Source organism: Copadichromis virginalis, linkage group LG10 (genome assembly GCF_057382275.1).
Source record: "Copadichromis virginalis isolate Kocher_CV1m ecotype Utaka linkage group LG10, C_Virginalis_male_GT1.1, whole genome shotgun sequence".
Taxonomy (NCBI): Eukaryota; Metazoa; Chordata; class Actinopteri; order Cichliformes; family Cichlidae; genus Copadichromis; species Copadichromis virginalis.
In genome coordinates, this window is record NC_140627.1 from 9,044,001 (window position 1) to 9,064,214 (window position 20,214).

Below are 20,214 nucleotides of genomic sequence, written 5' to 3' on the forward strand. Positions count from 1 at the left end.
TATCTAATGACATGGCCTTTGAGTGCCATTGAGCACAGTTTAAAATGGTACAACCAACCTGAGTACAGTTACTGACCATGTCCATTCAGGATCATTTAGGATCACGGTCTTACCCATCTTATGAGGTCTGCTGCCAGCAGGATACTATGCCATGTCACACAGCTCAAATCACAAATTTCAAACTGGTTTTCTTGAGCATGAAAATGAGTTCACTTTACTCACATGACCTCCAAAGTTACTAGATCTCAGTCTATAGAGCACCTTTGGTATGTGGTGGAATGGTAGATTTTTATCATAGATGAGCAACAGATAAATGCCTGAGGAATCTTTCCAGTGCCTTGTTGACTCTATGTTACAGAGTAAAAGCAGTTCTGAAGGCAAAAAGGGGTTCATCCTGGTGCTAGCAAGGCATACGTGATACAAGTCCCATCCAATGCCGATGATGCATCTTCACTGTACTTAGCCTTGAATGAAAGACTTTTGAAGCAAAAATAAAACAGAAATAAAATAAAATAATGTTATCACCACAATCAGATAGCAAAGACTAGCTCTTCTTTATTGTAAAACAGGCCTAACTTTGCTTTTATTCTTTATTTGGTGCGGGTGACTTCATAGTGACTGGAACGGCTGATAATACTTGTAAAGCTGCATACACACTGAAAGTGATTTGCAGTGACGTGGTGATGAGAGACCACAGAAAGTAAACGATATTCACTTCAAGTGACTTTGGGCAAAAAAAAAAAAAAAAAAAAAGTGGCTATCACCTATTTTTCGTAGGTGATAGCCACTTTGTTTTCTGAACTTTCGGGCGAGAGACTGAAGCAACTACCAATGAGAGTGAAGAAATGCACTGATTGACATCTGACCTTTTAGTAAATACAAAGGGGATCACCTAGGTAACCTGAATCTGGAATGTCCAAAAGCATAGAGCCTTTAGCTTCAAAGCGATGCGCGATGAGCAAATTGCTTGCAGTGTATACAAAGCTTTAAAGTACTTATAGTTCAAAGATGGTTCAGAGACAACCTTTTTTAACTTAGAGGTCATTCTTTTTCGTAAAAACAACAACAACAACAAACAAACAAACAAACAAACAAAAAAACATTCCTTAATCACCATGACTGAACTAGCAGCAGGTTTTGGATTTAAATGAGCAGCACAGGGCTCAATGTATAGAAAATGACTCCAAGGTCACTTTAGATGAACAATAGTGAGAGCAGGAGTCTGATCATACTGCATCCTCAGAAGCGACAGCAGAAGATTAGTCTGTTCTGCTACCGTGCTCACAGAATCAAGTAGTGGATCACCTACACCGGTGAATGTCACCATGGTGGGACTTGATGGGTCTTCTGCATCAATCTGAAAAAACCCAAAACAATACAAAAGTTAGAGAGACATATTAGTAAAAGCTGCAGCAAAGTGTTCAACACCAAGCAAACATCCCCCTTGTGGGGGTACTGTGGGCAGACCAACACAGCCCACAAGTTGGCAAGCCCACTATGGGTTGCTGACAGAGTGCCCACAGAATTCCCCAAAAGAGAAACAGTTCTTTGGGCCCCACATAGGCTAGATTACAGAGGCCCCACATGTGCAAGTCTAGTGTGGAGTCCCCACAGAATTCCCTCCTCGGGGCCCAACAGGAGGGAATTATATTGGCAGGTTCGGAGCATGTCCCAGACTGGTTACCTTCAACAAAGTTTCAGAGTGAACAGGGGTATTTAGTCCAAGGAGGCAGTCTCCACGTCTCATTAGCCAGTCTCCAGTACCTCCTCCTCAAGATGAAGGCTGCTGCTTTAGGCTGCCTTTGCCTGGTAAAAATACCCTTCTTGTTCCCCACCACACGATGGATTGCTGTAGACAGACAATTAAATATCATTGTTACAGGGCAGAATATAATAAGGTGACTGAATAAAGCTTCAAATACTAAGTATTAAATATTAAGATAATTTAAGACAATTGTTTGGTATTTACAATTTGTGCAAAAACTTGTGCAGTGCAGATTTAAATTGGTTAAAGTGACAGTGTGTAGAATGTCAAGAGGGGTCATTTCTTTCCACAGAAGTTCATCTAGAAACTTGACTATGTTGCCATTTTGTTTTTTAGCCCAGATTTCCTTTTGAGTTTCCCTTTAATCTCCTGATATAAATTATCACCTAGGAGGAAAAGAGCTCTCATCTTTAGACAAAACATAGGCTATACTGTATACTATCAGTACTGTAGAAACAGGAAAAATGGCAGCAGTTCTGGTTCTACAGGTTGCTTGATTTTGAAGCTGCAGTACCTTGTGCAGTCATGAAGTCTGCAAAGTTCCAGATGAGTTCACCAATAACATACTGCTTCCTCTTCTGGTCAAACACATCATGGTAGCTCTGCAGGAGAGCATTCTGGTACTCCTCAGTGAACATCATGGGCGGATCCTGTAGAGTGACAGTAAAACTTGTTAAAGATGCTGAAGTGACATGTGACTAGGTCACTGAGTGAGTGAGTTTATTCTCACCATGTGAAGCCCTGGAAGTGCATCTGCTCCATATTCACTCTGGATTATGGGTTTCTTGTACTTTCCATACCAGTTCTCAAACTGAGCGTTGAGCTGAATAGGAATGACCTCCAAGTGGCCTGGATCATGGTACCAGGAGAAGTAACTGTTTACACATACAACATCTACAAAGGGAGCCTAGAGGGCGGGAAAAAAAATAATTAGATTTAAAATATTTTAGAGGTATTCTTCAACATGATGACGACATATTTTTTAAAAATATTTTAAAGGCCACAAGAGAACTCCACCTTCTTGAGCTTTCCTTTATTATTCATGTACAAGCTTAAAGCATATTTGTTGTTAGACAAAAATTGTAAAATGTATTTCCATAAAACTTTGTGTACTCGCACAGCCATTCCTTCATGGATGGATTTTAAGGGATTCCCGTGGGGTGGGGGGTGGGGTCACAGGTGGAGGCTTGTTGCTAAATTGTAAATTGCTACTTAAGGGTGGTCTTAAAGTGCTGTGCATCTTTTGCTAGTTTAATATATTCTTGATAGTGAGGTGAAGGCTGTGGAAGCTCACCCCTTTGTCCCTGGCATAGTTACTGTCTGTGATGTAGGTGACAGGTCGGGTATGGTCCAGAGCTTTGGTATGCTTTATCAAAGTCCTGCAAGGAAAACAAATGTTGTTGACGTTGATATACCTGAGGAGTCACCAGGATTATCAGATGCATAGTTAGAATGTCACATAATCGATGACAGAAAAACATTTCTTTTCTATCAATCGTGGCTCAAGAGTTGGGCGTTCGCCTTGTAATCGGAAGGTTGCCGGTTCGAGCCCCGGCTTGGACAGTCTCGGTCGTTGTGTCCTTGGGCAAGACACTTCACCCGTTGCCTACTGGTGGTGGTCAGAGGGCACGGTGGCGCCAGTGTCCAGCAGCCTCGCCTCTGTCAGTGCGCCAGGGTGGCTGTGGCTACAATGTAGCTTGCCATCACCAGTGTGTGAATGTGTGAATGACTGGTTGTGTAAAGCGCTTTGGGGTCCTTAGGGACTAGAAAAGCGCTATACAAATACAGGCCATTTACCATTAGTCTTTAATCTGAAGTAATTGGTGGCTCCATGGTATAGTGGTCACTCGATCAAGAGCTGCATAAACCCAGTCCCAACCTCAGCACATCCTTCTGCTGTGGTGACTCCATGTGAAATATGAGAGCAGCCACAAGTACCAGTTTAATCTGAACTATTTTATTCTCTTAGGCCTTCAGCATGACAGAACATATGCTTGAATTACCATTTAAATTTACAGTTTAAAAACATATTGAACCATCTGGCATCATGTTGCTTGATTGTGTAGTGATGACTATTTGAACAGTGGCTATAATAAGTGCTTTACACCTCAAAAGAAAAATAACCTGTACTCACTTGAAATAAAATTCAGCAGGAGGCATTTCTGAGGCGGGCTCATTGGCTACCGACCACATGACCACAGAGGGATGGTTCTTGTCCCGGCGCACAAGCTCATCCATGACAACCAAGTGGTGAGACAGAGAGGCGTTTCCAAAACTGCGACTATCAGCAAGGCACAAAAGATACATCTCAGCCTGAGCTGAAAGACTAACAACTTAGATCAATCCATCTTTTGGGCTCTACAGAGACCACAAGACAAAGCTAGCACTGCAAGAAGTGAAGACCTAACTCACAACTAGGGATGGGTATCGTTTAGGTTTTATCCAATACCGGTGCCAAACCGGTACTTTTGAAACGGTGCCGGTGCTCAAACCGGTGCTTAAAGAATGGAGAACACTAAATTGGTCCAAATACCTCTCATGTTCAGCTGTTTCTTTTGTTAAAAGATAACAATGTTAGCCTTTTCTGCAGCTATGGGGCATATATGGTATCACTCTTGGCTGGAAGCAGCTTAAACAATGGAAAAAAAACACAAACTTTGTTCAAAAACGGTTTTCCACTTTTTCCTTGGTTATTTTAGCCTTTTTGGCCAGGGTGAAGGGAGTAACTGCCATCAAACAAGAAGACAGCCGCATGTAGCTATGATGATGTTTGCTAGTTCACCGTACTGCATTAATATAATAACGTGGTTAGCCTACTCAACGTAAATTACAAACGAACAACATTAAGCTACTCACGCAGAGAAGAATGGCTGCTGCTGCCGTCATCATCCGTCATCATTTCTGCTACACTGGCAGGGCTAGGGGCCAGGACTCTACTCTTCGGGTTTTTGGGGGGATGTTGCTAACTCCGGGTCCGATAACAGGCAACCCACCCGCAGTAGATGTGCACGGTGTGAGGTCTCGCAGCAAGCTATCAAATACGGCGCATTTCTCGGCTTTTAAAAAAAAACGCTATGCGTCGCCAGGTGTTTCATCGGATTTGAGGTGTTACCTCCTTTGACAGTATCAGCTTAAAGCACTTGTTGCAGGCTGCTGAGTTTGCATATTTTGCTGTGAAGTACAGCCAGACTTTTGGCCGCTTCGCCTTGGGCATTTTAATCTGTAGCTCTGCTCTAACAGAACGTACGTACCTGGACCCACCTACTATCCTCGGAAACGTAAAATGATTGGCTAGAATCTAAAGTCTATCACAGCTCAGGAAAAAAAAAAGCACCGAAATAAAGCACCGAAATGTGCGCTGCTTTTCGGTCTGGTTACTACCGTTTATGTCAGAACCGGTGCCATCATAGCACCGGATACCGGTACCCATCCCTACTTGTGCTGAGTCACAGGATTGCCATACCAATATGCAAGTTTCTCCATATCTTCACACATTGTAACACAGAATTTCTCACTGTTGACCTCAAACATACTCATGGGCTACAGAGATGCGTTTAGTGACACTTACATGTCTTTGATGCCAACACCTGGGCACTCATCTATCACCACAATCCCATGACGGTCACACATCTGCAGGATCTCCTCAGCATAGGGGTAGTGGCTGGTACGGAACGAGTTGGCTCCCAACCACTTAATTAAGTTAAAGTCCTTTACAATTAGGGGCCAGTCTAATCCTTTACCTCGAATCTACAACACATTAAAACCAGGAAAATAAAGATGAGGTCATTAAATTAAGTCTCTTAATTGTGATTCAAATTAATGTTGACACATTGTTTCAAAGACAAATAAGACAGAGTCATTCTGGATTTTCATCCCTCTAGTGGTACTCACATCAGAGTCCTCATGTTTATTAACACCATGGAAATAAAACGGCTTGTTGTTAATGAGGAACTGGGTCTTGGTAACGTTGACTGTGCGGATGCCGACTGGCAGAGTATACACATCTTCATATGTTGATGTCTCACTGACTGCTATTAGGTGGACCTAGAGGTTAAAGTACAAATGGTAGAAATGTTGTTCTTTACATCTTCTTCAGCAGACATGATGTCACCAGAAATGTAGCAGTTGGCACCAATACCAGTAGAACTGTGCAATTCTCTGTAGCCAATTTGATATCAAAACAAAATCACGATCCCACGTAATTAAACAAACCGTTTTCAAACAGACATGGCAGCACATCATTTATTTAAAATGTTATTATGTTTATGTCAACAGGACACCGACTAAAATGTTAGGATGGTTGCTGAGAAGCTTACTAATATTAGCATAAGAATAAGCTAACATTACATTAGCATAAGCATTTCATGTTAAAGTGAAATATATTTAATTTACTGAACAGGTATTCTTGGTGTGTGTTGTGATTGCTAGTATTTCAATTTTCCAGTATAAGAGAGGTTTAGCAGCAGATTAGTATCAAGTATAATAATATTTATATATTTTTAAATCACAAGGTTAATACACGCACATTCTTGTGACAATGCAACACACAGTTTAGGGTTCATTCAGTGGTTTTTGTAAGGTACAGCTTAACAAGCTGCGAATATAAAAAGTATTCCCCCAGCAGAGAATCTATAATGCACTTAAAACATGCTGTGAATAAAATAATCAGGGAAAATGTGGCACTTTCAGTTGAATTGAAACTTGCATATTAGGCTAATGTTTATAGAACAATTAAAAAAAAATAAATAAAAATAAAAAATCAAAGATTAAAGTTGCTTCTAAGACAAAGACATTAGATCCAAATAAAAATAGCAAAAACCCAGGGTTAACCCTTAAGTTACCTGGATAAGTCAAAATCCTGGTTTCCGCTTTTCCTCGTGGTACATAAACTGTGATTTTTACACTGTTTACACTCTACTAACCAATTAATAAAAGATCATTACTTCTTAACAAACCCCCTTAATGAGCCTCACAAATCTAATGGCCATATTGTCAAACCACATCACACCGCAGGAACACACTTCCCTGTCTGCAAGCATGTTGTCTTACCTCCATAGAATAAAGGTAACCTGGATTCTCGTGCATCAAGTACGGCCACCACAGCTTCACGTCTACAACTTTGAGGACTCCAGATGGTGTGTTAGAGGAGGCCACACAGTGGCCATCTTTGTCCATCAGAGTAACCTTCAGGGTGGCTGTTGCAGCACCTTGAACAGATACTTTGTATCTAACAAGACCTAGAATCCAGAAGAAACAGCAATATCTGATAAATAGTAATAGCACATTCAATCTGTATTGTATTAATGTGGATCCTATTCACTATGTTTTTGCACAGTTCCAAAAAAAAAAAAAAGCTGGGATGCTGTGTAACATGTAAATAAAAACAGAATGCACTAATTGTAAAATCTGTGATTTTTTAAATCACCATGATGCACCCTCATGTGTTCAGAGATGCAGACTTTTGAGTGCAGATAAGAATCCAGACTGTCCCGCTCCTCTTTAGTCTCAAGGATGCAGCATCCATTTGCAGGTGCAAAGTGGTTGACGTCGGTTGTGGTGGTAATCCCCGAGCCAGTGGTGGACAACAAAAGGTGAAGAGAGCTATCGAGCTGTAGAAGACTTGGTTAGCCTGTGCCACTTTGGTGGCAGCAGATGGGTCCGTACCCATCTGCTGCCACCAAAGTGGCACAGGCCACGCAGGCCAAGCAGACATGGCTCAGGAGGTGGCTAAAGCAAAAGCTTGGGTGTGAGGAGTTCAGTGACGAAAAAGACTTTCAGACTGCCTCAGAGTGATTCTGTCAAACGATTTAGGAGGGGAAAGTGGTGCTCTACTCACATGGTAGTGCAGAGCGGCACTACTGACTTTAAATGAGGATATAGTCAGGTAAACTTCAGGTACCTCCTTAATCCCACTGTCACCTCTTCTGTAGAGGATGTAGGGTCTGAGGATCACTCGCCCATCACTGGGGTCAGGTCACTGAGGTAATATAACTCTTTGGTGGCAGCGCCCCTTGGTAGTATGAGATTGCTCCTGATTTCCTGAAGGCTCTAGATGTTGTATGGCTGACTTGGTTTACACGCCTCTGCAACGTCATGTCAAGATCTGGGGCAGTGCCTCTGAATTGGCAGACTGGGATGGTGGTTCCCACATTTAAGAAGGGACTCGGAGGGTGTGCTCCAATTACAAGGGAATCAAACTCCTCAGCCTCCCTGAGAAGATCTATTCCAGAGTACCGAAAAGCAGAGTTTGTATGTTAGTGGAACCTCAGATTCAAGAGGAACATTTTTATTTTTAAGGATATTTAAAAGTGTGTGGGAGTTCAGCCATCCAGTCTACATGTGTTTTGTAGACTTGAAGAAGGCATTCGACTGTGCCCCTCAGGCTATTCTGTGGACCGTGCTGCTAGGGTAAGAGGGGTTTCTAGTAGGGGTGCAACAATACACAAAATTCACGGTTCGGTTCGGTTCGATACTTTGGTGTCACGGTTCGATATTTTTTTCGATACAAAAAAAAGTTCATGCCTTTTTAATTTGTCATTTATTAAATTTTTACGGCACATTCCGCACCACATCTCTGTGCGTTCATCATTTGTTTGAAGCCAGCTCACCTCCTGCAACTACTTTTCCGACAATACGTGCTTCTTTTGTGGTTCGGACTCCTTCTGACATTTCTTTGGAGGTGGAGGAACATCACAGTAATTGCTTAAAGGAGCTTCTTCGACATCTTTAAGAGTTCTAAACAAATGTCTGTCCTCCTCCTGAAAATCTTATGTATGCAAACACGCGTTGCAACTTCTTATCTTGTGCCCGTTTTTTATTTTGACAGCGAATGCGCACCTGCGGACCACTTATGTGCAGCCCTGGTTATTTCGCTTGTCATATTGCAGCCACAGAAATTCTTTTGTCCATGAAACCATAAAGCTGCACTTTCTTTTTGCCTTATAGTCTGATTTGTCATAACTTTTCCGTTTTGTGGTAAGTTTTTCTTTGGCTGTCACTTCTTCACCCTGACCTGTCTTATTTGGCTCAGCAGAACTAAAATATTGTGGCGAGCTCAGACAAGGAGGAGACGGAGGTATCGTTTGGTCTTGCTTCCCGTGAGCTAGCCAGGGAGCACAGCCGTTTATTGACATCTGCAGAAGAACACTGCCGCTAGCTAACTGCTCAGCGCGGCAACAGCACAGCAGCAACAACAACAACAACAACAACAACAACAACACCACCACCACACAGGGCGCCCTCTGACCCCGGAAGGACACACCGTCGCAGCGAGAGGGCGCCACCCGTCACTATGGCAACATAAACAAAACATAACTGTACAAACAGAACCCCGAACAGCCCTGATCCGCTACAATATATATCCTGCTGCTTTTACACACGCACTCACATAATGACTATGCTGTCTGTGTTGAGCGCTCAGTGGATCTGCGCTCGACAGTGCAGCCTAGGCGGAGTAGTCGAACGCAGATTCACTGAGCGCTCAACACAGACAGCATAGTCAGAAGGAAAGTTGATAAAATAAATTACAAATGTTGTATTGTTCATACATATGCATACCGAACCGAAAGCACTGTATCGAACGGTTCAATATCGATACGAATATTGTTGCACCCCTAGTTTCTAGCCTTTTGTTAGGAGTTATTTAATCCTCGCGCAACTACCGTAGTTTTCGGGTCATAAGCCGCTACTTTTTTCCCCCCCACACTGCGGCTTATACTGACGTGCGGCTAATGCATTTTTTTTTTTTTTTTCATGCGGCCAAAAACATTTTTCCTGGTAACAGTAGACCAATAAAATTGATAAGTAGTATATATACGGTATATATTTTTACCGGTTGTTAAGAGACGTTGTAATGTTGTTTGTGCACTGTTCCGTAATAAAAACATAAGCAATGTGATTTGTGTGTTACCGATACGTACGTATACTTAAAGGTAGCCGTGTTACAGGCGCTGTTCGAGGAAAAAAAAAAAAAAAGCATTTGCAGTATGTATTTTTGTATGTTACCATAACGTTTGTGTTACCATGTTTATGTTACCTTACGGATTAAATTAAACGTTAAAAATCCTCACGTGTAATATTTCTGTGTAAATATCTCATATTACGAGTGAAACGCATACGGCTTAAAAGCCGGTGCGGCCTATACAAGTACAAAATTGATTTTCTTTCTAAAATTAGAGCATGCAGCTTTTAATCAGGTGCGCTCTGTAGTCCGGGAATTACGGTACATTAAGAGCTTGGCCTGCATTTCTGGCAATAAGTCAGACTCATCTGCAGTGGGCATTGGATTTTGCCAGGGCTATCCTTTACTAATGATTCTGTTCAAAGTTTTTATGGACCTAATTTCAACTCAGGTGGCAGAAGGCCTCCAACTTAATGACCTTAAAATCTCTTTTTGTAGATGTTGTGGTCCTCTTGACTTTATCAGGTGGTGGTAGCACTGTAGTTATTCATAGCCGAGCATGAAGTAGAGCTGAGTATGTGAGAGTTTTTCCCACCTATGATGGTTAAAATGGCTTTATCGTAACCATGGAGTATAAATGGTCATGTCAATATTAAGCTGTCTGCATTTAATTCAATCTGAGTTTTTTGTTGTTTTTTTTTACTCCCACACGCTGAGAATGCATCATTAATCCCAACTGGAAATTTTTCTACCTGGCACACAGGGCTGAGCATGCGTGTTTATACACTACCAGATAGGGAAAAATATGGCAACAGTGGAAGTTTCAGACGAGCAGGGAATTTGACTCAGTGTTGTTTGGATTTCACGAGAAGGATGTCGAGCAAAATGTGGTAATTTACAAAACATGCTGTAAAACTATGGAGGTATACTAGACATGTCCTACTGGGAGGAGGCCACGGAGTATACCCAGCACATGCTGGAGAAAATATCTCTCATCTTGCCTGGAAATGACTCGGTGTTCCCCTGGTGCAGCTGGAAGAGCTATCTGGGGAGAGCAAGGTTTTAGGGGCAGGGATAGCTAAGTAGGTAGCATGCCATGAGGTACCCCTGAGCAAGGTACCGTCCCTACACACTGCTCCCCGGGCGTCTGATTAGTGCCTGCCCACTGCTTCACTGAGTGAATGGGCTAAATGCCGAGAGAATAACTTCACAATTTTACAATGAAGAACATTATTCTGCAATTGTTTCACAATTTGTAGATACAGTTTTTTGCAGACTGGCAAACTTCTGCCTAGCTTTACTTCTGAGAAAGTCTACCTTTCTAAGATGCTCTTCATGTTACTCACTTGTTGCCAGTTAAACTAATTAGTTGTAATATTCATTCATTGGTTTCTTTTGAGTACCACTTATTTTCCAACCTCAAATTCAAAATGAACCAATATTTGTCATGAAATAGTGAAATGTCAGTGCGCCCCAGGACGGCTGTGGCTACAATGTAGCTTGCCATCACCAGTGTGTGAATGTGTGTGTGAAGGGTGGACGACTGAATGTGTAAAGCGCTTTGGGGTCCTTAGGGACTATGTAAAGCGCTATACAAATACAGGCCAAATGTCTCAGTTTAAATATTTAATGAGTTTTCTGTAGTCTCTGAATAAATTTGTTTTTGTTTTGCAAATCATTGCATTTTGTTTTCATTAACACATTGTTCCAACACTTTTAGAATTGGGGTTGTCCATCAGTTTACCTGCTCACATATTCTTTGGTGCTAGTAAGGAAATTTGAAATGAATTTACCAGTGTTATCCATGAAGTTGGTCTCCACTATGATGTCATCCACATACACCGTAGGAGTAGTATACAACAGTACAGGACGATGTATCCCAGCATAGTTGAAGAAATCAAAGTAGATGTTTTGCACAAAAAAACCATCAGGATACCTGCAGACCAAACAGTCTTCACATCATCTACATTCTCACCGATGCATCAGCTTAAAGTTTTAAAGGGTGGCAATAAAGTTAAAAATATGAACCAAAGAATGAGGGTACCTGGTACGGTCATTCATGTACTGGATGGTGCCTGGAGGAAGAGTCTCCAAAGTTAGAGTGTTGTTTACAGCAATGGTGATTCTGCATGGCTTCGTTGGGTCCCTGCGGATTAAACTACTAATCTCTGCCTCAAAAGGCAGATGGCCACCTTCATGCTCTGTCACTTTCTCTCCATTCACCCACTGCAACAGAGAATGATCACCGTTTTACATGAGCTACAATTTAGTGACACACAATCTTATTTACAATGAAGCAAGGATGTATTTTGAAACAATACATTTCTTCCTTATTTTAGCAAAATGATGGCAAACCACAGTCTGCATGTATCACAACAGCCTGAATCAACAGTTTTATTGAGTTTAGGTTCTAAACTAGCCTGCCTACAGCCCAAACTTGTCATCTACTGAAAACATTTGTTGCATTACCAAGCAACAAACAAACTTTTAAACAGTTCAGACCTTATATCAGGAAATACAGATGCTGGTGTCCTAGCTTTCTTAAAATAAGTATATATTTTCCAAGAAATTGTTTCATTATGTGTGTTTTTGGATCATTAATCGATAAATCCATAAATATCATTGATAATTACTAAAATAATAATTAATATGTTTGTAAAAATAAATAATAATAAATAAATATTTTTACAATTATCATGATACCCACCACTATTGAGTAATAGTGAGCACTTCCCACTCTAAGAACCACTCTTGTTCCCTCATCGGAGATCCAGCGGGCCGGCACGAACACCTCTCGCTCATACCACACCCAGCCAATGAAATCTCTTAGTGTGGGGTCCTGTGTGATGTCATTGTAGCTGGCAGGAACTGGCATTTCAATCACTGGGCCGGTCTAAAGAATATAAAACAACAAAGAGAAGACAGGACTTTACAGGGACACCTGTAGCAGCCATTTGAAAGTAGGCAATACACATGTTTATGTATTTGACTTCATTTTGATTCTCATGGTTAGCCCCCTTCGTGTGCATTTGCCAAATATTTATAATGTAAGGTTTTGACCTTTGTTCTCCATCCATCCATTCGCTTCCACCTATCCTTTTTTAGGGTCGCAGGGGTGCTGGAGCCTATCCCAGCTGTCATAGGGCAAGAGGCGGGGTACACCCTGGACAGGTCATCAGTCTGTCGCAGGGCTAACACACAGGGACAGACAACCATTTGCACTCACATTCACTCCCGCATTCACACCTATGGGCAATTTAGATTTTTCAATGAACCTATCCCCACAAAGTTCTCATCTTGTTTATTTTTTCCTTGTGAAATTGTGAATATTTTCTGCGATAAATGCCTCTAAACACCTCAAAACAAGACAATCTGACAGGAATGTATCCATTTGTGCTTGGTTTAAAGCAAGGCTTTGTGAAACACGGAAACATTTAAAGCATGTGAGAATTGTGTAACTGTTTTGAAACAGTCTGATAACCATCTCCAAAGTGACTGGACACTTTTTTTTTTGCTATTGCCATGAATTGATAATGGTATTCTGTGAAACAATGACACATAAAGGCCTTGCACAACTCTAATTTTACTTAGTATGCCAGACTATCAATTATGATCAACATGTTTTGGTTTTGAAAAATCATCATGCAGCATAGCAAGAAAAACTTTGACACTGTTAAAAACAGCAGGCTGTGACTGATGAACAGCATGTTTCAGCAAATATCATTTCCCCTCCTGTTGCGTTAACATACGTGAGGTGGTTTCAGTTGCTTAATAATTCGATGCAATGCATAATGAACCACTTTATAAAATAAATTATATATTGCAAAAAAACTGTTTTTGTTATAACCTCATATTTTTGTGGACTTAGATGTCACCTACTTTGAAGGTAGCTTAAGTAAAGTTAATTGAATGCTTCCAATAATGGTCATGCAAAATGAAAATCAAGTAACAATGTCTAAATTTGTTATTTCTAAAGCTTTTTCTTTCTTTCTTTTTTAGTTTTCTATAAGTTACCTCCTCAAACTTGATGTGATAGGTATAACAGGAATAAAAATCTATTTTTGCTAATGTAAAGCTGTGGATAAGCAACACATCCAGTGGATCGTGTTCTTAGAGCAAGCATTAGGGAACTCTGCTGTGGTTGCTGCCGATAACGACTTTTAGGCTTTCTGGGAGTTTACCAGGCTTGTTCCAGCAGCAGAAAAGCCACCTATCCAAACTGAGGATGCACGAAAGCTTCAGTTCGCAGTGGTCATGAGACTTTCCACCCGGGCTTTGAAACTTAGTTTTGAACACCCAGTTACTAGCTAAACGTATGAATGAGTCAACCCAAAAAGTTTGAGGGTTTCTTGTATTTGTGTTAACACGTTTTATGGCATTCCAAGTAGCTTTTATTTACGATTTTTTTTTTTTGGTATAACTACATAATTGCAGGATGTTTAAAGGTTCTTGTTTACAGAGATTAAAATGTGCACATTACTGTATGTGCACTTTGTTTTACTATTGACAGGGTTACAACAACCCTGTCAATAGTAAAACAAAGTGGGCTGATTTATTTCATCTGACCTGCTATCACCTCCGTTCCCGCTCACCTCTGCCAGCCGACGTTTGTACCAAGCCTTCTCGAAGCCCTCGTTCCTGTTGAGGGACCCGTCAGGCCTGAAATCCCACAGCCCGTTCAGCTCCTTCACCTCCCTGGAGGTGGACTCCCGGGGAAAGAGCATGCCGCCGTCCAGCGGGAGCACCGTGCCAAACACTGATAGCAACCACAAGACACGGAGCACCGCGGAACTTCCAGGTACAGACATCCTGAAGCCCTCTTCTACTGCCCTCTCGGAGACGAACCCCGAAGTTTTCTTTGTTGTTCCGCTTTAGAGGTCACGTGACAACGGCATTACGTAACATCCCCACCGCTTTTCTGCTTAAAGCCCTCCAACGCTCTTCCCTTTTTTTCAGTCCTGTCATTTTCTCCCCTCAAGCTAATCTTTAACTCTTTCAGGCTGGAGACAGACGAAGTTTCGCATTTCAACGCTAAGCATTAACCTTTTATAAAAAAAAATAGTAGGTTTACCCTGCCGACAGTTTCCCTGCCAGCGTTGGTTTTTTTTTGTTTTGCTTTGTTTTTTGGCCGACAGACACAGTGTCCTCACTTTTCATCTTCCTTAAAAAAAGGAAAATTAAAAAAAAAATCAGCTGCTATATTCAGAATTAAATGTTTTAGTTCTTCTAATGTGACATTAAAGTAGGCAGGAAACATCCAGGATGTCACCAAAGAAACTAACTTAGCACAATATGTCTGTTTGTCATATTTAAGTCATATCTGTTTTCACATGAATTCGAAATGCAGATTCACAGATTCAAAGTTCAGTGCTTTTGTTTACACTTAAAGGTTCAACAACTGGAGACAACCGATAGATCCAGTGTAATCCACAACTTCACAGTTACAGTCTCAAGAAGACACCATTTTAATCAAGCCCTCACTCCTTGCCACAAGATCACTCTGGGAGGATTACTAACACCCAAATATCCTGGGCAGAAGGGAGCAGGAGTCACAAGGACATAAATGTTTAACCACAGGAGGGCCAAGTCCACTAACAGTTCTTAGTTAAAAATCCAGCCTTGCGTGAACTGCTTCATCAAGCTTAAGTAGGAGACCGGTCATAATCAAATAACCCACAGGTGAGATAATCAGCCCAGGTGCACAATGTTGGTAGGCAGGAGATGGAGGAAGAACCGCCTCTGAAACACAGGGTGTAGTTAGTACGCACACACACATACACACACACACACGGAGAGAGAGAGCGAGAGAGGTGAGTCTCTCTCTCTCTCACACACACACACACACACGGAGAGAGAGAGAGAGAGAGAGAGAGGTGAGTCGGCCAGGAGCACTGAGGGTCCATGACACTGTCTAGAATCAAATTTTGACTGTGACTCAGTTTCCATCATAATGCCATGCATACAGTGACCTGTTGCTTACAAACATATTAAACCTTTTTCACCTACCTAAACCTCTGTTCAACTCTATCCAAATTTACAATTATACTATATTTATATTATAAAAACGACCCAAGCACAACTATTGTAGTGTCTAAAAATTATTTAGACCTAATAATCACAGATTTCAATAATTTTATAGCCTTGGGTTAGTTATCAAATCTAAGGCCAAAGCTCATACATGTCCTTCCTTTATTGTGCAGATTCAACAAGGGGCAGGTACCTCCGTTCAAAGAGGGGAGAAATAGACTTCGGTGTTACAGCTGTAATTTAAAACCATGTTTGGAGTGCAGTGGATCCTGTTAAATGTCACAGTTCATATCAATGCATATATTCTCTTTAGAACCTCAGCTGACATTTTGAAGTGAGTCATTAGAAAGAACACAAAGCAAGCATGAAACCTCATTCTTCCTGCACTTGTGTCTCTGTCCATCCTCCTAATTGCTTTTCTGGATTGACGTTCCCACATAAACACTGTTTGTGTTGACTTTGACTACACTTTAACCCTTTAGTTAAATGTCTGCCACTTCATCACTTTCTTGCCTTTTCCGTCTCCCAGTTATAAAGGGCAGAGTGGATGGGAACTATCATATTATTGATTCTTAATCATTGACTTATTCATTTGTTCATGTGTGTACCCCTTTAATCCTGCAGTTGGAGATGGGTTTAATTACTTATATAGTCATGGGTAGCTTCAGCTATGATAACTAAAGCTTTAGTAATACAGGTGTGTGATTCCAGAAAGTTTTAGAAAGATCATCAGAAAGGTAGTTCAAGAATAATAGCTGTTTAAGTCCACAGCTAGGTTAGTTAAAATATTAATACTCATATGAGATTATTCAGCTGGCTATGCAAGAGTACAGAGGAGGACATCATGGCTGACTCAGAAGAGATAGTAATAAGGAAGAAAATTAAGAATAATTTCCTAGATAAGCAACAGAGCCTCATTGCATAATATTCCAGTTTATTGTGAAAAACAGGAAATAAATCATCTGATGATAATATCCTATTGGGGAGGATCCCTCAGACCAACAACTGTATGGAAAAAAAATCATTGATCTACCACTCATTAAGCATTTTTCAATAGGTATGTGTTACATGGAGAGGCTTCTTATATTTAAATGTTAACACCCTAACAGATGTTTTGTGAGCCAGTCCAACCACATTTACTGTTTTAGATGATGGTGAACATAAGTGCACAGGTATATGTTCCAATTGAAATAAGACATGGCAAACTTTAGCTTATTTTAATATGCTTATTGTTTACTTTGAGATCAGTTTCCATCTAAGCTTTCTTCTACGATACAGTAGTGTGCACATGCCAGGAATAAACCCTTGATGTTATTTCCCAGTATTATGTCTACCATCTTTCCTCTGGGTAACCTGCTTGATGTCAATAGATGGCACAGCATCTTTGCAAATAAAAAACCCTGATAACCTTCAGCGTTCTCCAGAAGGTGAACCTAACCATACTACCGTTTTTGCAATGACTTAGCACTGAAGCGCAGGCAAAGGTATAGTAATGTCCTTTAATTCAGGACCCTTATCATGAAACTTTGTTGTAGCTAGTAGTACATGATGTTAATTCAAGGCAATATTTAACTAATTTGCATTTATTCCTAAGGTATTTTCACATTCATACATGAAAGGCTGTATTTCTTGCATGTCATATCTAGCTGTTTACATCTAAACATGCATGGAACCAGAAGTCCTTTGGCTGACAGTTTATAAAAGTATTTGTTCTAAAAAAAAAAAAAAAAAAAAGAAAAAAAGAAAAAAAAGTATGCTTTGATTATAATCTATGCCACAGCTTTACATGAATCATGGTTCAAGGCAGACATAGTATAGTTGTGTTTTATTCAGGAGAAAAGTTTAAAGTTTGCAGGCTTGTTCTTTTTCAACATAAACATCCCCCCCCCCCCCCCCCCCCAAAAAAAAAATCAGTGTCTCACACCCTATTGCTGTCTGTCATATACAAAAAGCAGCAACACTTAAATGGCGTTCAATCCTTTATTGATATGCAATATTTGGTCGAAAAAGGTTAAAACTTAGCAGTGGGTAACAATTTCGTAACAAGGCATTCATACCATCAGCTGTTTATTTTAAGGAAGCAACATTAATGGAATTGTATTGAATCATTTCTTTACTGCCCACCCCTGAGACGCAGAACAAGGTGGAGGGTGGACTCCTTCTGGATGTTGTAGTCAGAGAGGGTGCGGCCATCTTCCAGCTGCTTGCCAGCAAAGATCAGCCTCTGCTGGTCAGGGGGAATGCCTTCCTTATCCTGGATCTTGGCCTTGACGTTCTCGATGGTGTCACTGGGCTCAACCTCCAGGGTGATGGTCTTGCCAGTGAGGGTCTTCACGAAGATCTGCATGCCACCCCTGAGACGCAGGACAAGGTGGAGGGTGGACTCCTTCTGGATGTTGTAGTCAGAGAGGGTGCGGCCATCTTCCAGCTGCTTGCCAGCAAAGATCAGCCTCTGCTGGTCGGGGGGAATGCCTTCCTTATCCTGGATCTTGGCCTTGACGTTCTCGATGGTGTCACTGGGCTCAACCTCCAGGGTGATGGTCTTGCCAGTGAGGGTCTTCACGAAGATCTGCATGCCACCCCTGAGACGCAGGACAAGGTGGAGGGTGGACTCCTTCTGGATGTTGTAGTCAGAGAGGGTGCGGCCATCTTCCAGCTGTTTGCCAGCAAAGATCAGCCTCTGCTGGTCGGGGGGAATTCCCTCCTTATCCTGGATCTTGGCCTTGACGTTCTCGATGGTGTCACTGGGCTCAACCTCCAGGGTGATGGTCTTGCCAGTGAGGGTCTTCACGAAGATCTGCATGCCACCCCTGAGACGCAGGACAAGGTGGAGGGTGGACTCCTTCTGGATGTTGTAGTCAGAGAGGGTGCGGCCATCTTCTAGCTGCTTGCCGGCAAAGATCAGCCTCTGCTGGTCGGGGGGAATTCCCTCCTTATCCTGGATTTTGGCCTTGACGTTCTCAATGGTGTCACTGGGCTCAACCTCCAGGGTGATGGTCTTGCCAGTGAGGGTCTTCACGAAGATCTGCATGCCACCCCTGAGACGCAGGACAAGGTGGAGGGTGGACTCCTTCTGGATGTTGTAGTCAGAGAGGGTGCGGCCATCTTCCAGCTGCTTGCCGGCAAAGATCAGCCTCTGCTGGTCGGGGGGAATGCCCTCCTTATCCTGGATTTTGGCCTTGACGTTCTCAATGGTGTCACTGGGCTCAACCTCCAGGGTGATGGTCTTGCCAGTGAGGGTCTTCACGAAGATCTGCATGCCACCCCTGAGACGCAGGACAAGGTGGAGGGTGGACTCCTTCTGGATGTTGTAGTCAGAGAGGGTGCGGCCATCTTCTAGCTGCTTGCCGGCAAAGATCAGCCTCTGCTGGTCGGGGGGAATGCCCTCCTTATCCTGGATTTTGGCCTTCACGTTCTCAATGGTGTCACTGGGCTCAACCTCCAGGGTGATGGTCTTGCCAGTGAGGGTCTTCACGAAGATCTGCATGCCACCCCTGAGACGCAGGACAAGGTGGAGGGTGGACTCCTTCTGGATGTTGTAGTCAGAGAGGGTGCGGCCATCTTCCAGCTGCTTGCCAGCAAAGATCAGCCTCTGCTGGTCAGGGGGAATGCCTTCCTTGTCCTGGATTTTGGCCTTCACGTTCTCGATGGTGTCGCTGGGCTCAACCTCAAGGGTGATGGTCTTGCCAGTGAGCGTTTTCACAAAGATCTGCATGTTTGCGCCTGTATAAAATTTGATGGATATTAATTAAGAATTAAAAGCAATTTAAAACATTCCACATTACTCCAACACACACACACAAAATCAGATAAATATGAATAAATAGATAAAGATGAATTATTGATTAAAAAGCTCTTTACCCCCCCTCCCCCCCAAAAATAAATAAATAAATGCATTAGAAATTACATTACTTTAAGTTTAAGCTCAAATATGGATTAAAAAGAAATTCTTTAAAAAAAGAAAAGAAAAAAGTATTAAATAATATTACTATGAAGCGCCTAAGAATGAGAACAGCAGGAGCCATTTCAGCCCAAGCGCCATTTTGAGATCTCAGTGACCTTCCTTTTGTTCAGCAGCCGGTAATGGAGGTTACTGGAAATGTTGAGTCACTGCTGTAAGCGAACGTTACCAAAACGCTGCTGCGTAACAAAAGGGTAGTAAAAAGAAAGAAAATCGACAATGGAACGACGACGAAATACGTATTAACTTTATATAAGAGAAAAATATAATTCGGAAGAACTACTGTATTTTGGAGACCTTTGTTACCTCTCGTTAGCGCAACCCAAATATCGTTCAACACAATGATACTAATGCAACATATTTATTAAAAACAAACGTTTCTGGAATATCAAAAGATATAGAAATAGGAAAATACTTACGACTGGTAAGTGAGGCGAAAAACTGCTCTGAGGCACGAAATTGTCTTTCTCTTTTCTTTCACGTAGGTAGGTTTGCGGGAGCAATGTCTAGCAGTGTGTTATATAGTATGGAGGTGCACACGTCATCCAGAAATCTCCATCC

At 41.8% G+C, this 20,214-nt stretch overlaps 2 protein-coding genes across 2 annotated transcripts; both read right to left on the reverse strand.

Moving 5' to 3' along the window:
- Positions 1–779: 779 nt before the first annotated feature.
- On the reverse strand, positions 780–14,566 carry LOC146699808 (beta-glucuronidase-like). Its single transcript, XM_085469690.1, has 13 exons — positions 14,258–14,566; positions 12,373–12,558; positions 11,710–11,891; positions 11,459–11,601; positions 6,815–7,002; positions 5,657–5,809; positions 5,334–5,512; positions 3,900–4,046; positions 3,060–3,144; positions 2,496–2,672; positions 2,280–2,415; positions 1,685–1,849; positions 780–1,357 (listed from the first exon to the last, which is right to left on the reverse strand). The coding sequence occupies exons 1-12, from the start codon at positions 14,471–14,473 to the stop codon at positions 1,698–1,700; spliced, it is 1,944 nt and encodes a 647-aa protein (XP_085325816.1). The 5' UTR covers positions 14,474–14,566; the 3' UTR covers positions 780–1,357; positions 1,685–1,697.
- A 3,092-nt stretch (positions 14,567–17,658) lies between these two features.
- LOC146699809 (polyubiquitin-C) lies at positions 17,659–20,162 on the reverse strand. Its single transcript, XM_085469691.1, has 2 exons — positions 20,073–20,162; positions 17,659–19,415 (listed from the first exon to the last, which is right to left on the reverse strand). The coding sequence occupies exon 2, from the start codon at positions 19,405–19,407 to the stop codon at positions 17,806–17,808; it is 1,602 nt and encodes a 533-aa protein (XP_085325817.1). The 5' UTR covers positions 19,408–19,415; positions 20,073–20,162; the 3' UTR covers positions 17,659–17,805.
- Positions 20,163–20,214: the final 52 nt, after the last annotated feature.

What these genes read in the sequence shown, in the direction of transcription:
- LOC146699808 (XM_085469690.1), bottom strand. Translation starts at nt 14,473, where the DNA reads ATGTCTGTACCTGGAAGTTCCGCGGTGCTCCGTGTCTTGTGGTTGCTA. An exon ending in GGTGTTGGCATCAAAGACAT is followed by an intron (nt 4,047 to 5,333) that starts GTAAGTGTCACT and finishes CCTTGCTGATAG; the next exon opens with TCGCAGTTTTGGAAACGCCT. An exon ending in ACTATGCCAGGGACAAAGGG is followed by an intron (nt 2,673 to 3,059) that starts GTGAGCTTCCAC and finishes CCCGCCCTCTAG; the next exon opens with GCTCCCTTTGTAGATGTTGT.
- LOC146699809 (XM_085469691.1), bottom strand. Translation starts at nt 19,407, where the DNA reads ATGCAGATCTTTGTGAAAACGCTCACTGGCAAGACCATCACCCTTGAG.